The sequence below is a fragment of the Gobius niger genome, assembly GCF_951799975.1.
Source record: "Gobius niger genome assembly, chromosome: 14".
In the NCBI taxonomy this organism is placed as follows: domain Eukaryota; kingdom Metazoa; phylum Chordata; class Actinopteri; order Gobiiformes; family Gobiidae; genus Gobius; species Gobius niger.
Window position 1 is genome coordinate 3,988,846 of NC_136865.1, and position 13,442 is coordinate 4,002,287.

Sequence of the window (13,442 nt, forward strand, 5' to 3'; positions counted from 1 at the left end):
GCAGCGCCCCTCACCCTCCTCTCTGTTGTCCAGGCGAGAGTGGGACGACTTGTTTGTGGACAGTAATTACCTGGCGCGGATCCGGCAGGCGGGCGTCAGCGGGCGCCTGAGGAGCAGCCGCTTCAGGAGCGTGTGCTGGAAGGTGAGCCGCCGCGACCAGCGACTCTGCCAGATCTACAACTGCTCAGTGTTCAGAGCTCTGCGCCGAACTGTTCTCTGCAGGAACCAATGATAACAGAAACAATTCAGACCGTTTGTAGTGGAAGAAACTCAATGGTGATTTGGAGTTAATGTCATGAGTTTAGCTGCATTATTGACCAGTTAACTCAGTGTTGGTGCAGTCCAGCGGTGTCTGGGTGTCTGTGTGAGTAAACAAGTGGACAGGAAAAAAGCAGGTGAGGCCAAATGAATAAGTAAAGGCAATAGTGACCTCAATGATATATATTTCATGTCTATAACTCAAAGCTAACTGTGGAGACGTGTCAGGCTCAGGTTTTGTGTGTAGCGGCCTGTGTGAAAAGAGAAAATGTTGTAACCGATCCTACAACCTTTAATTATCAAATCAGAGCCAACGCCCTTAGAGGTGAGCTAAAACTCCAAGGGTAAGAGGGCCAGGCTTAAATCATTTTACCCTTAAGCTTTTTATGTGGCATTTGTTAGTTTGTTTATGTTGTTTCCTTTAAAGAGGGGATATTCTGCTTTTTTCAATCACATAGCACCAGTCTATATCACACTACAATGATGACCAAACCTTCTGTTGGTCTGTAAATGCAGTAAATTAGAATAACTGCCTTGTATAAAATTGCTCTCTCAAAATGGCTGTAGTGAATGTCTTGAAATAGGCCTCTGTCTCTTTAAGAACCTCTGAGCCTTTCCGACACGCCCCCTCCACACGCTGTCTGTGGCATCAGTGGGGAGGGGGTTCTGCTGAGGAGCAGTGGTTGGTTACTCGGCTGGTGACGAAAGCTCGGAGGCGTCTCCAGGAGGTGGGGGCGTTCCTAGGAGGACTCAGGCAAAGCTATCCCTAAAATGGCCGCCATCAGAGGTTTTACAGATTACTCAGAAATACGTGAATGTGCCAAGGCAACACTTCAGGCATGTTTTTAATGAGGGAATGACATAATAACATGATGTAAAGCTTGCAAAAGTCGATTTTGCATAATACCCCCCCTTTAATGTGTTGTAGACATTGCACTTTGAGCTCCTTGCACATCGTTTTCCAATGCGTTTTTTACTGCAGTGCTAATAAACTGAATCTAAAAACAAAAATCTGAAAACTCCTGGACCAAAATGAGGTCCCAGCATGCCCCTAAGAAATGGACCAACTCACTTGTTACAATGTTTATTTCGACATTTACTTTACGAATTGCATTGTATTCTGTCAGGAAGTCACTCCGACATGACCGCGTTCAGAATGCTCCCGACAAGACTCTGTGATCCAAATATGGTCATTTCCTATGTGGAAGACTGCTGAGATGCACATTTGCACTTTAGTACTACAGACTCTAAGCGTAGCAACATTTTGACTGATTTTTCCATATTTAATCCCTCGTTGGAAAAATTGAGTTATGAATCCCAAAAACTAAGTATACATTTTATTTTTACAGTTTTTTTTCCCACTTATAAATGGTAAGACTGCACAATTTTGACGATTTGCATTTTTTTCTATTTGAAGCTGCTAGAATGATGAGTGAAGGAAGTCATGTTACGAGTCAAAACCTCAATTGCGATTCGATATGGATAAACCCTGCAGGCTCTAGTAAATGGTCTCCGCTTATACAGCGTTTTCCTCTTACATCAGGCACTCAAAGAGCTTTATATCAAAGAACCACTCACTCATTCACTGTAGGGTGAGTGGTTCTTTGATAGGTGCCAAATGTAGGTGTAGGTGCCCAATCCCGGCACCTACAGGAGCCGGGATTTGAACCACCAACCTCTCGGTCTCAAGGCAAACAGCTGCTTCATCTGAGCGACTGTCGCCCAAGATGCTCCGAATGCTCCAAAATAGTTAATTTTACTTATTACTTGTAATATCTAGCCCAAAAACCAAACAAGATCCCAAATCCCTCTGTGTAATCCTTAGAACTAGGATATCAACTAAATCCTGAAACATACATTGACAGTACACCTGCAATACATTTCCCCCTCATATTTATGTCAGTAATCTCATCAGGTCCACACAAACCAAGTTTGACTTGACTCCTCACATCAGGCCAGTCATGAAAGTCTACTCTAGTCCATGACGTTATACTGCCGCATTATTGGCAGAAAGATATTGCTGTATTATTGCATTAGCCCCTGTTCCCATGTTACTGGCTGTTATTTCATGATGGGTCCCGCCCTGGCAGCTGGTGTGATGTGAAAGTGTGTGCTCTGGTGTGTGCAGCTGTACCTGGAGGCGCTTCCAGAAGACAAGAGTCAGTGGATCAACAAGAGCCGGGAGTTCCGCGCCCAGTATGAGAAGATTAAAGAGACGGTACAAAGATGGTCCTTTGTTCTTTTGTCTAGAACTGCAATTAATCATTTCTCCAATTGGTTTAGCCAGCAACTATTTACACAATGAATCGATTTCTTTCTTTCTAACCGTTACAGCTAGTCTGACAAAACATGAAGTTGTTGTAACACATCTGCAGCATGCTTCATATTGTTTGTGTCTCTGTCCTCAGCACATCACGAACCCTCGTAAAGCTGCGGGTCAGCAGGACCTGGTGGTCAACAACCCCCTGTCCCAGGATGAAGGGGTCAGTATCTGCACCGTCACAACACGCCGGCACTTTCAGTTTACACACACTTCCACACGCCATTTGTTTCACACGTTCCTTCTTTTCCCCTTTTTGTTCCCACATCCCCATTTCCCTTGTGATGGGCACGAGAACTCAAAATTTACACAAAAAACAAATCCCATTTCCAAAGTCCGAGACAGCGCGATTCGATCAGTGATTCGGTCCGTGATTCGGTCCGTGATTCGGTCCGTGATTCGGTCCGTGATTCGGTCTTGTACTTGTTTAAAGTGGTACATTTTGTTTCCTTTGAAAATATTTATTTTTTCAATGTACTTGTTTTGTGGGCAGGCTTTGGAGGCCCCCTATAGACCCTCTGAGGCCTACCAGGGGGCCCCATGCCCCACTTTGGGAATCATTGCACACTGCTACAAAATGAAGGCAATATATTGAAACATAATGATGAAATAATAATAATAATACTGGAAAAATTAAACCCTGTCCAGGTTGGCTTGAACTGAATCTAGCAATGAGTAGCAAAGTGAACAGTGTGAGCAATATAAGGGGCTACTTCCATGTACTGTCTCGACCAAATAAACAAACAAATACAAAAATAAGCATTAAAAGCAAAGGGCGCAGATGAAAAGCAAAAACCTTGTGTTGTCATGCACAGCTTATTCCATATCAATCTTGCCGTGTATGTACGTATGTGACTAAAGCACAATGTCATCTGTGCAGTATGACTCTTCTAACTTTGTAAAGTCCTCCATAAGATTCTTTGAGGGACAGAGGCTGTAACTCTTTGCATTACCCAATCCGAATGCCCTCATAGTCAGTCTCATTGACAGTTTCCAAACTCCACTTCTGTCCCTTTGTGTCCAGAGCTTGTGGAATAAGTTCTTCCAGGACAAAGAGCTGAAGAGCATGATCAAACAGGACGTGCTGAGGACGTGAGTAATCCGTAACCGTTGCACATATACTCCTCTGCATCATCGTTGGGACTAACAAAAATGCTTCTCCGATGGAAGGTTCCCGGAGATCCGCTACTTCCAGGACGAGGACGTGAGGGCCAAACTGACGGACATCCTTTTCTGTTACGCCAGAGAGAACGAACAACTGCTTTATAAACAGGTACCAAATTCACCCGCACTTTCCACACTTTATCTGCTGCTCCACAAGCGCCTTCTCACTTATCTGCGCTGAACCCGTCCTGTGCGGATTGGTGTAAATGGGTGTAATTGAGCAGGGACTCTGTTACATAACCCCCGCGTCTGCGAGCGGAGCCAAAAGGACAGAGATGTAGCGAGGCGTCTTTCTGCCAAAGTGGAAGTGACATGTAGCTAAGTGCAGCTAAACTGTGTGTGTCAGCTCTGATTAGAGCGATCATGCTTCAGCGCTAAACAAACTCATGACCTGCTCTGTCTGCCTCCCTCTCCCTGCTTTCACTCGCCTTTGTCAAAACGGCCCAACAGCACAGTCGTTTTTTGCATGATTTAAAACAAAGTTGCCCTGAACGAGCAGATTGTTTTTAACTTCTATCGCTGTGGTGATATAGGGGAGATCTTTAAACACAGTGGTCCACTCTGCCATAGATACAGACGGCATCTCGTCATAGAAGGGGGCGTGGCTTCGCCGAGGGGGAAAATAGAATCTTTAGAGAAACACAATTTTCCACACTTTTTTGCCATTTTCTGGCGGAATATCAACTTATTCATCACATACAAATAAAGTCCAGTGTAAATCGGGCCCATATGGATATTTTCTCACAGCAGATTGTGCAGTAGAAGTGAAAAAACGGCAGTTGTAGCAAGCGCTAGCTAACCGTTAGCATTAGCCCGATGCTAACATGTAGCATCAAGCATTCTCCATTATTCATGTATTTATGGGCTGTTGAACCACTTTGCTCCTCTCCATGTCTTTGTATCATTATTTAGTAGAAACTATGTTCATATTTCAGCATTTGTTTTCAAAAATGACCATATATGGACGATTCCAGAGATGCCGTCTGTATCTATCCAGGGGTGTCCTGGGTTTGAGCATATATAACCATAAAATATACTAGTTTACACTGAAATTACAATTTATTTAGCCTTTAGTTGCTCTTTACACCGCATTCCAAATTATTATGCAAATGACATTTTTCTCTGATTTTCTCCCAGTGATGATAGTATTTTTTTCACAAATAAATATAGTAAAAAGCTCAAAATCTGCTGTTCCAAATTATTATGCAACTCATCGTTTCAATACAATTTAAAGTTTGTAATTAACTGAAAATGGTCATTTGTTGAATTTGTAGCATTATTTACTGATATGAAAAGCTATTTCAATCAAAACAATCTTAACAGGTCAAGTTATATTTTACCATAGGAGCCCTTGTGTGATAGCAGCTTCAAAATTCTTAAATCCATTGAACTTGTGAGTTTTTGGACAGTTACTGCTTGGATTTCTTTGCAGGATGTTAGAACAGCCTCCCAGAGCTGCTGTTTGGATGAAAACTGCCTCCCACCCTCATAGAAGTTTTGCTTGTTGAGTCTTCAAAGGTTCTCAATAGGGTTGAGGTCAGGGAAGGAGGGGGTCCACATCATGAGTTTCTCTCCTTTTCTGCCCATAGCAGCCAGTGATGCAGAGGTTTTCTTTACAGCAGGACATGGTGCGTTGTCATGCATGAAGAGGATCTTGTTCGGGAAAGCACGGCTCTTCTTTTTGTAGCATAGAAGACAGTGGTCAGTCAGAAACTCCACATATTTTTCAGAGGTCATTTTCACATCTTTAGGGATCCTAAAAGGGCCGACCAGCTCTCTCACCATGATTCTGGCCCAAAACAGGACTCTGCCACCTCCTTACTGACGTCACAGCCTTGTTGGGTGGCCATTCACCAACTATCCACTACTCCATCCATCTGACCATCCAGGGTTACACGGCACTGTTTGAAAATGAGTCTTCATGTATTTCTGAGCCACTGCAGCCGTTTCTGTTCATGAGCTTCAATGAACAGTTTAGGGGAGGCCGGATAGAAGGTTTATGCACAACTGCAGCCTCTGGAGGGTCCTACACCTTGATGTTCGGGAGACTCCAGAGGCACCAGCAGCTTCAAATACCTGTCTGCTGCTTTGTAGCAGCTGTTCTATTCATCTGACGTTTTTGTCTGGCAGAAACCGTCCTTATTGTTCCTTTATCTGCACAAACCCGAGTGTGCTCTGAATCAGCCACAAATCTCTTATCAGTATGATGATTATGCTTAATCTTTCATGAAATATCGAAGGTTTTCATACCTAGACCAAGGCATTCAACTATTTCACACTTTTCATCAGCAGAGAGACCCTTTTTCTTTCCCATATTGCTTGAAAATTATGATCTGCTTAATAAAGTGGAACACCCTTTTTCAGTAGTTTTTCTCTTAACTGGGCTTAACCTGAAAACTAATCATCCCAGGTCTCTGAGATTAATGTCAGTGATTCAAAGAGCCCCGAGACACAACACTATCCATGAGTTTCATTGAAAAGCTTTTTTTTTTTTTAACCTTTTGACACTGAAATACAATTTGCATAATAATTTGGAACGCGGTGTAAGGACCTGCTGCCTCATTCCTGTAGAGACTGTTGATCTGCCACTTTATCGCTCATTTACTTCTTTTATTGGATATTGATTGTTATGTGTGAAAGTTGATCTTCTGGCTGTTTTAGTGCAAATATTTGAATCTGAATCTCTCTCTCTCTCTCCATCTGTTCCTCTTCCCTCATCTCCTTTTGTTTTCCTCTTGTCCTCTCCTCACTCCAGGGTATGCACGAGCTGCTGGCCCCCATAGTGTTCGTGCTGCACTGTGACCACCAGGCCTTCCAGCACGCCAGCGAGACGGCCGCGCCCAGGTCAGCTCACCTTTGCCCCCCCTCACACATATACCCATAACATAATCATTCAATCCGTGTTTTCTGTCTGTCCACAGCGAGGAGATGAAGTGTCTGCTAAACCCGGAGTACCTCGAGCACGACGCCTAGTAAGTCAACACTCACTTAGTTATTTCGGCCTTAATATGTAGAAGTCCAATATGAAAACTTACTTTTCAACCGGCTGAAATTCTCCACTTTTTGAAGTAACTGTACTTTCCACATCCACTAGAGTCCAATTACCCTGATCTGACCCTGATCCTGGACTCTCAGACTAAAGTGCCAGTAACAGTTTGTGTCTAATTGGTGGCTGTGTTAGAGCAACGCAAAGCCTGGGGAGGTTTTCTTGTTTGTGGTTGTTTTGACTGGATTAAAACATAGCATAAACTTTTAACAGGCAAGTCTTAGAACGTTATTCAACTGTGCAAAACATGGCCTAGTTTGCAATGGAAGAAATGCATGTTGTATAGAGTTTCATCAACATGAGCTTCAAAATCAAAATATCGACATCTGACAGAAAATGAATTTAGAAAATAAACCCAGCTCGCTGTCTCAGAACTGGAATGAATAAATGCACATTGTGGCCACTTGATGGCGCCTGGGACAGCTGCCTGTATATATGCTGTTAATATTTTTAACATCATAAATTTAACAGAAATCAGGGTTTTGGCAGATGGCAGCAGGGCAGATGTAATGCTTTTTAATGACATTTTAATGCCTGAATTAGTAAATACTGTATTTTTAATTCCACAAATCTTTGCATATTTCATTTCATAAGATTTGTAAACATTCAATCAAACAGGGGAATGAGGGGAAGTTTTGATATTCAAAACTACATTGGACACAGCGGGAAAGTCATATTTCAGTCAGAATTGCAGCTCAATTTGTTCTAGATGTTAGTTTTTGTGTTTTTGACAAAGGAAGTAAAAATAGTTGAGCAACGTCATTGTTGTGGGTTCCATCCCCAAGGAAAAAATAGCTTTTCTTCTCCCTAGTTTAAAGCTGTAAAATATGAACATAATGCATTATTTTGTATAGGGCCTTTTCAGATGTGATCCACTGCTCACTGAAGCCGGGTGCAGTCATGGGAAAAATCTTTGGTTGTAGCTCAAAATCGATTTGGTCGTACAGTGGGACCGGGACAAAGATTTAAAATAGAAACGTTGTACGACCGAAGACAAGCTACGACCGACATCAGGCAGTGTCTGATATTTTGTAACACTAGTCGCAGAGCTTCGTCTCGCTGCAACTAGAATGTCTGTCAGTGTCTCATCAACCCCGCACGCCGCCAGAGTCATAAGCTACAGAGGCCAAGCATGAGCGGGTCTGACTCCGCACTTTACTGGACTTTCCCTGCACTTCTCTGTGGAAATAATCACTTACCGTCTGCAGCCTGAAACTGCTATGTCAAAACTTTGGTTGTAGCTACGATCTCTTTGAACTATCGCTCAGTGAAGACAAAAGCAGCTCACGGTTTTACAATCCCCACATTTTGCAGTGTAACAGCTAAAAATCTTATGAGACAAAAGAAATCATGCAATATACCCCAGCCATTACACATTATCTCCACAGGCCCCTGGTTTCCTCTCGGTCTCTCATTCATCTACTAACCAGGCCCTACGTCACTTTGCTTCCGGATCTGACGAGATCGGACAGAGCAAATATGACGTGGCTTTAAAAATGAATGAGAAATGACTGTGATGAAGCTCAATCATTGATTCTTGTGAGAGATGAATGGAGTGTTTCATCCTGACATGCAGAGTATGTAATGTGTTTTGTTGTTTTGTGGATCTCTGAATATGCCAGATATTGTTCTACATCCTCACGTTTCTCAGAGGAGTGTTCCCTTGTCCGTGTGTGTCCACAGTGCCATGTTCTCTCAGCTCATGGAGACAGCAGAGCCCTGGTTCTCCAGCTTCGAACGACAAGTCCGGAAGGTCAGTGTGACACATTTTACAAAAACACCTACAGGCCACCAAATACATGTCCTCACTATAGCGCGTTTCATTTTCTTGACTCTACGTTCCTCTCCCACCTCTCCAGGGCAAAGAGGAGATGTTGACCAGCATCCCGTTCGCCCGGCCCCAGGACGCGGGCCCCTCCGTTGCCATAGTAACCAAAGTGAACCGTATCCAGGACCAGCTGGTGAAGAAGCACGATGTGGAGCTGCACATGCACCTCAACCGGCTGGAGATCGCCCCCCAGATCTACGGCATGTACGTGAAGTAGCTTTCTAAAGAGGTCATGGTGAAATGGGGCACAGCTGAGAGCAACCAGTAGAATATGATTATAGATATTTATTCAAAGAAAGATGAACCGCTTGCTTTCGTTGGATCAATAATGATGAAACAATGGTCAAATGCAGTGGCGACTGGTGACTTTTGATAAAAACAAAATGTTGAAATTTAACAATTGAATTAGGCTTAATATGTAAGGGGAAATGTAGTAGGCTGTTCCTACATCAGCAACTAAACCCAGTCCAAACAGTTGCTACAACGCTAACGGGGTTTAAACTGGAACAAAACAAAACCCTGGACATGAAAACATGAGTAAACCAGAACTAAACCAGGTCTTGACTAGGACTAAACAAACAAACCAGGTCCACATTTGTGTCATGATGTAGCTGTATGAGGCTAATAGCAGCTAAAGCAGGAGGAGCTAACACCAGACAACATTTTCTACTCTCCACAAACGTTTCTTATCTCACAAAACCCTAACCCTTATTTTGAAAGCTTCCAAAAGACGCTGTAAAGACCCAGGTGAGTGAGAGGAGGCGGGGCAGAAACAGCATCCCTCGCTTCAATCTGAATGACTTAAAGCTTTTTTAAAAGAGGGCTCCAATGGGATTTCCTATAGAGCTTCAGCAGCTCTGAGGGACAGGGACGACCACACTGAAATAACACTGTTACACAATTTAACACAATCTAATGGATGTATCAAGACATTTATTACATTTGTGAGGTTAGATTTAGTTCATGAAATTTTTCGGAGATGTTCTGTTAGAGAATTAACAATGGTGTTCCAGAGGATAGATGAAGAATAGGCAGCAGTCTGGATGTCTTATGCAGAAGTTGTTTATTTACCATCGGTACAGGACCCGGAGACATGAACTCGAGACATTGTGCTAGTCCTACATTCAAGTCTGTCTATGCTTCCATAGAAAAGGGATAAATACCCTCTCAGAGCGTCATACTGATACACAAGCCAACATTCAGTGGCTGAGAGTCTGAGCCACACAGTCAAGGCTATGACAGAGACAGTACAACTGTACAGCTTGACCCAGTCTGATAAATAGCGATTTAATGTTATCCTCCAACATGTTCAGCTTCCCTTTAGTCAATGAGGAGCTGCCTCTGGTCAAATGTGATATTAGTCCAGATGAGCTCATGTGCCCCCTCCCTCTGTGTCCTTCAGTCGCTGGGTACGGCTGCTGTTCGGGAGGGAGTTTCCCCTACAGGACCTGCTGGTGGTGTGGGACGCCCTGTTCGCTGACAGCATCACGCTGGACCTGGTCGATTACATTTTCGTGGCCATGCTGCTCTACATTCGAGACGCACGTAAGTGCTGGTGGTTGTAGGTTCACATGTAAGCAAGTTTTGCAGCTTATTTTCCGAGTTAAGATACAACATAGTGTCTTATTTCCATTTTCCATTTCCTAGGTTTTAACTTAATTTTTAGGCAATGCTCAGTGTTGATGCTTTTACCTGCGCCTCCAGAAACATCACGTAGACCTTCTCCCCTCTCTCCTCTTCCGTTTGGCATTGAGAGAGAGGGATTAACACACGACTAGTCGACTCGTCTAAAAGAATGTCGACCAGCTCAAAACCTTTTCAATGTATATTGAAATGGACATGTCATACACATGGAGCTTAAAGGAATAGGACACCATCTTTCCATCCAGATATATTCTTACCTGAGCTTAGACGAGTTGATGCGTACCTGTCTGGTCTATGCGTGCGCTCAGTCACACACAAAGACCAAAGATGTTGTTAGAATTTAGCCTCTCCTCTATGGACCCAAACGGGGGTGAAGTTAGAAGGGACCAAGCTCTTCCACGTTGTCCCTATTTAAATACGGTTACATGAGTATTTTTTGAGTATTGAGATAAAAAAGGGTGCTATATTGTAAGGTGCAATAAAGCCTTAGGAGCACTTCGACGCCTGCGCAGTAAAGTGAAGATATTACTGCACGCTTTTTATCCGCTTAGAAAATCGTCATGTTTAATCGTTTAGGCTCAGGTAAGAACATATCTCGCTATGAAAAAACGGTGGCCTTTAAGATTGACTTAAAAACATTATTTTGATCCCTCCGTCTGATCATAGGACCCTCTCCTCTACCATCTGAACCACTGTCATCCCAATTACTCCAACATGATGTGCAAATGTCACATACAGTCCCATTCTGGGTCTGTTTTGGATGAGGATATAATGTTACATGAGTAAAACGCTCAAATTGTGCATAATATAGGCTTTTAAAACGGAAACGAGAGGTGGGTCCGAAACAGTTTTTGACAGGTTTTTGATTCTGTAATTACTGGGCCCATACGAAGCAAAACATCTTGAATCAGTGCTAGTTAAGTTATTTAGTAGCATGACTGTAGTAGACTTTGTGGACCAAAACACCATGTTTTTTTGGTCCACTCTGATTTTGTAAAAGCTTCTGCTCACTTAAACGCACACATCTGCCCACCTCCTCTCCTTAGAAGGCCGTGCTGTTATTATGAGTATGGAGATGGCTCTAATCTGTGAGGCTGGCGCACATCTCCTCAGCTCCAGTTTCCTCTCACTAAGCTACTTAACGGCTGCTGGTCCCTAACAAGTGCCAACAATCCACGCGAGTGCCCCAGTTTACTCACGGCGCTACATCCGTTACTCCATTCCAGTGGTTACGTTGTCGGTTAGAGATGTTTGAGCGCTGACAAAGGGCCGTGTGAGGCTGACACAGCTTTACTTTGTGTGTCTCAGTGATTGCCAGTAACTTCCAGACGTGCCTGGGCCTGCTCATGCACTACCCCCCCATCGGAGACATCAACTCTCTGCTGCAGAAAGCCCTGTTCCTGAGAGACCCCAAAGTAAGAGCACACACTCATTGTCACACGAGAAGAACCGGGTCTGAGCGGAGAGAAACCACCCACTCAGTGTTTGACCCAGCACAAATACATGATTTTTAATGTAATTTAAAGATGGCACAGTGGTATAGAGGTTAGTGCTCGTGCTTCACAGCTAGAAGGTCCCTGGACGGGGTCTTTCTGTGGAGTTTGCATGTTCTCCCCGTGTCTGCGTAGGTTTCCTGCGGGTACTCCAGCCCGGCTCCACATCTGGAGCGCTGCTGCTGCCCACTGCTCCTTAAAGGTCGTCCCAGTGGCGTCGAAGGATGGGTCAAATGCTGATGACAAATAAAGCACCTTTACCTTCTCTGTATAATGTAAGGTTGTTCTGATTTTGCCAGATCGCATTTTGCCTGGTTCCTATTGACATCTGTACCAAAAATGAAGCCTATCACACTTCAGTAAAGGGTGGCAAACTTTTTCACAATTTCCATTGCTCTAAACCTAACATTGTGTAGCTTTGGCAGGAAACAGTAACTTGAAAGATACAAAGATAAGTAGGTCATTAATCATCTCTCCCAGTCTCCCGTACTTATGCTATACTGTATGTATGAAAACATTAGAACAGTTGCAACACTGTGTTCGATGTATGATGACTTTGTTCTCTTTGATGCTTTATCTCTATGTAGGCCACTTGTACAGTGTGGAGCAGAAGTTGCTTTTGGTCTTCATTTCGTACAGATTGTTGAGAGCATTAATAAGAGCAGTGCCTTTCCGTCGTCGATGACCTTCAAGGAATTTTCACCTGGGTTTTACTCCTGTTGTTAATTTAGCTTTCCGTAAAACCTTCCAAGAGGTGGATTGAGCGGCGAGTGATGAGGCTGTAGGTGGTAGTTGTTCTGCTCTTGTGGAAGAAAGACTTAGCATCAAGTCTTTTGAGCTTGTTTTTGTGGGTCTGTTTTTAAGCTCTGGAGACTCCACTGACTCACTCAACGCTGCGAGTGTCCATTCTCCTGTGTTTCTAACGCAGCGTGTCGTGCAAGTCATTTTACTTCTGGAGCGATGAGTTTGTATTGTAAATCATGACAGGCCTATCATTAACCAAAAAGTGTCCCATCCCTAAATGTGCAGAAATTAACTCTATTTTGGTGCAGAACCTCCACAGTCACTTTTAAGCTGGTATTTCACACAAAGGTTCTGAAGCAGTCATCTCAACATGTTTAAGTGTTGTTGTTTTTGCAGCAGGTCCATTATAAACATTCAGTGGGAATGGTTTACTTGCCTCCCCCCCAAAAAATGGCGCTGGTATGATAATGAACGATATCTTCCGGTCTGGAGTTCCAGCTCTTTACCCTCACACGAGGCTGAAACCGCAGTTCCGACAGACATCCCCTGCCCTCGGCTAAAGATCCCTGACCCGTGAACCAAAAGCACAGCTAACCACTCTGCCGTCTCCCCTGGATCCTCTCTCTGACGGAGCTGGCCCCCGGTGAGAGGCGGCCCCGGGGGCTGAAGCTCAGAGGCCCCATCTCACAGCTGACGTGTTCACCGTTTGTGTTATATAACCTGCATTTGTGAGAAATAAACATGTTTGTCACGTCTCGCAGAATCACCCACGGCCCGTCAACTACCAGTTCCAACAGAACCTGGACTATTACAAAACCAGAGGGGCGGACATCATGAACAAAACACGGTAGGACACTTTTCTATACTGACTCAAACAAAGTAAAGTCATTTGATCAGACACGGATCGTTTCTGGACCTGCATTCAGTTTGGACTTGTTTGAAGTT

At 43.8% G+C, this 13,442-nt stretch overlaps 1 protein-coding gene across 3 annotated transcripts in view; it reads left to right on the top strand.

Moving 5' to 3' along the window:
* The window catches only part of tbc1d5 (TBC1 domain family, member 5), a 56,513-nt gene that overhangs the window by 25,020 nt on the left and 18,051 nt on the right, over positions 1–13,442 (top strand). For all 3 annotated transcript variants that reach the window (XM_079571231.1, XM_079571232.1, XM_079571233.1), the window contains 12 exons: positions 34–142; positions 2,387–2,476; positions 2,667–2,741; positions 3,603–3,670; positions 3,749–3,851; positions 6,498–6,586; positions 6,664–6,714; positions 8,472–8,541; positions 8,648–8,820; positions 10,019–10,161; positions 11,569–11,675; positions 13,259–13,344. In XM_079571231.1, coding sequence (XP_079427357.1) covers positions 34–142; positions 2,387–2,476; positions 2,667–2,741; positions 3,603–3,670; positions 3,749–3,851; positions 6,498–6,586; positions 6,664–6,714; positions 8,472–8,541; positions 8,648–8,820; positions 10,019–10,161; positions 11,569–11,675; positions 13,259–13,344 — 1,164 coding nt within the window. The remainder of the gene's footprint in view (positions 1–33; positions 143–2,386; positions 2,477–2,666; positions 2,742–3,602; positions 3,671–3,748; positions 3,852–6,497; positions 6,587–6,663; positions 6,715–8,471; positions 8,542–8,647; positions 8,821–10,018; positions 10,162–11,568; positions 11,676–13,258; positions 13,345–13,442) is intronic.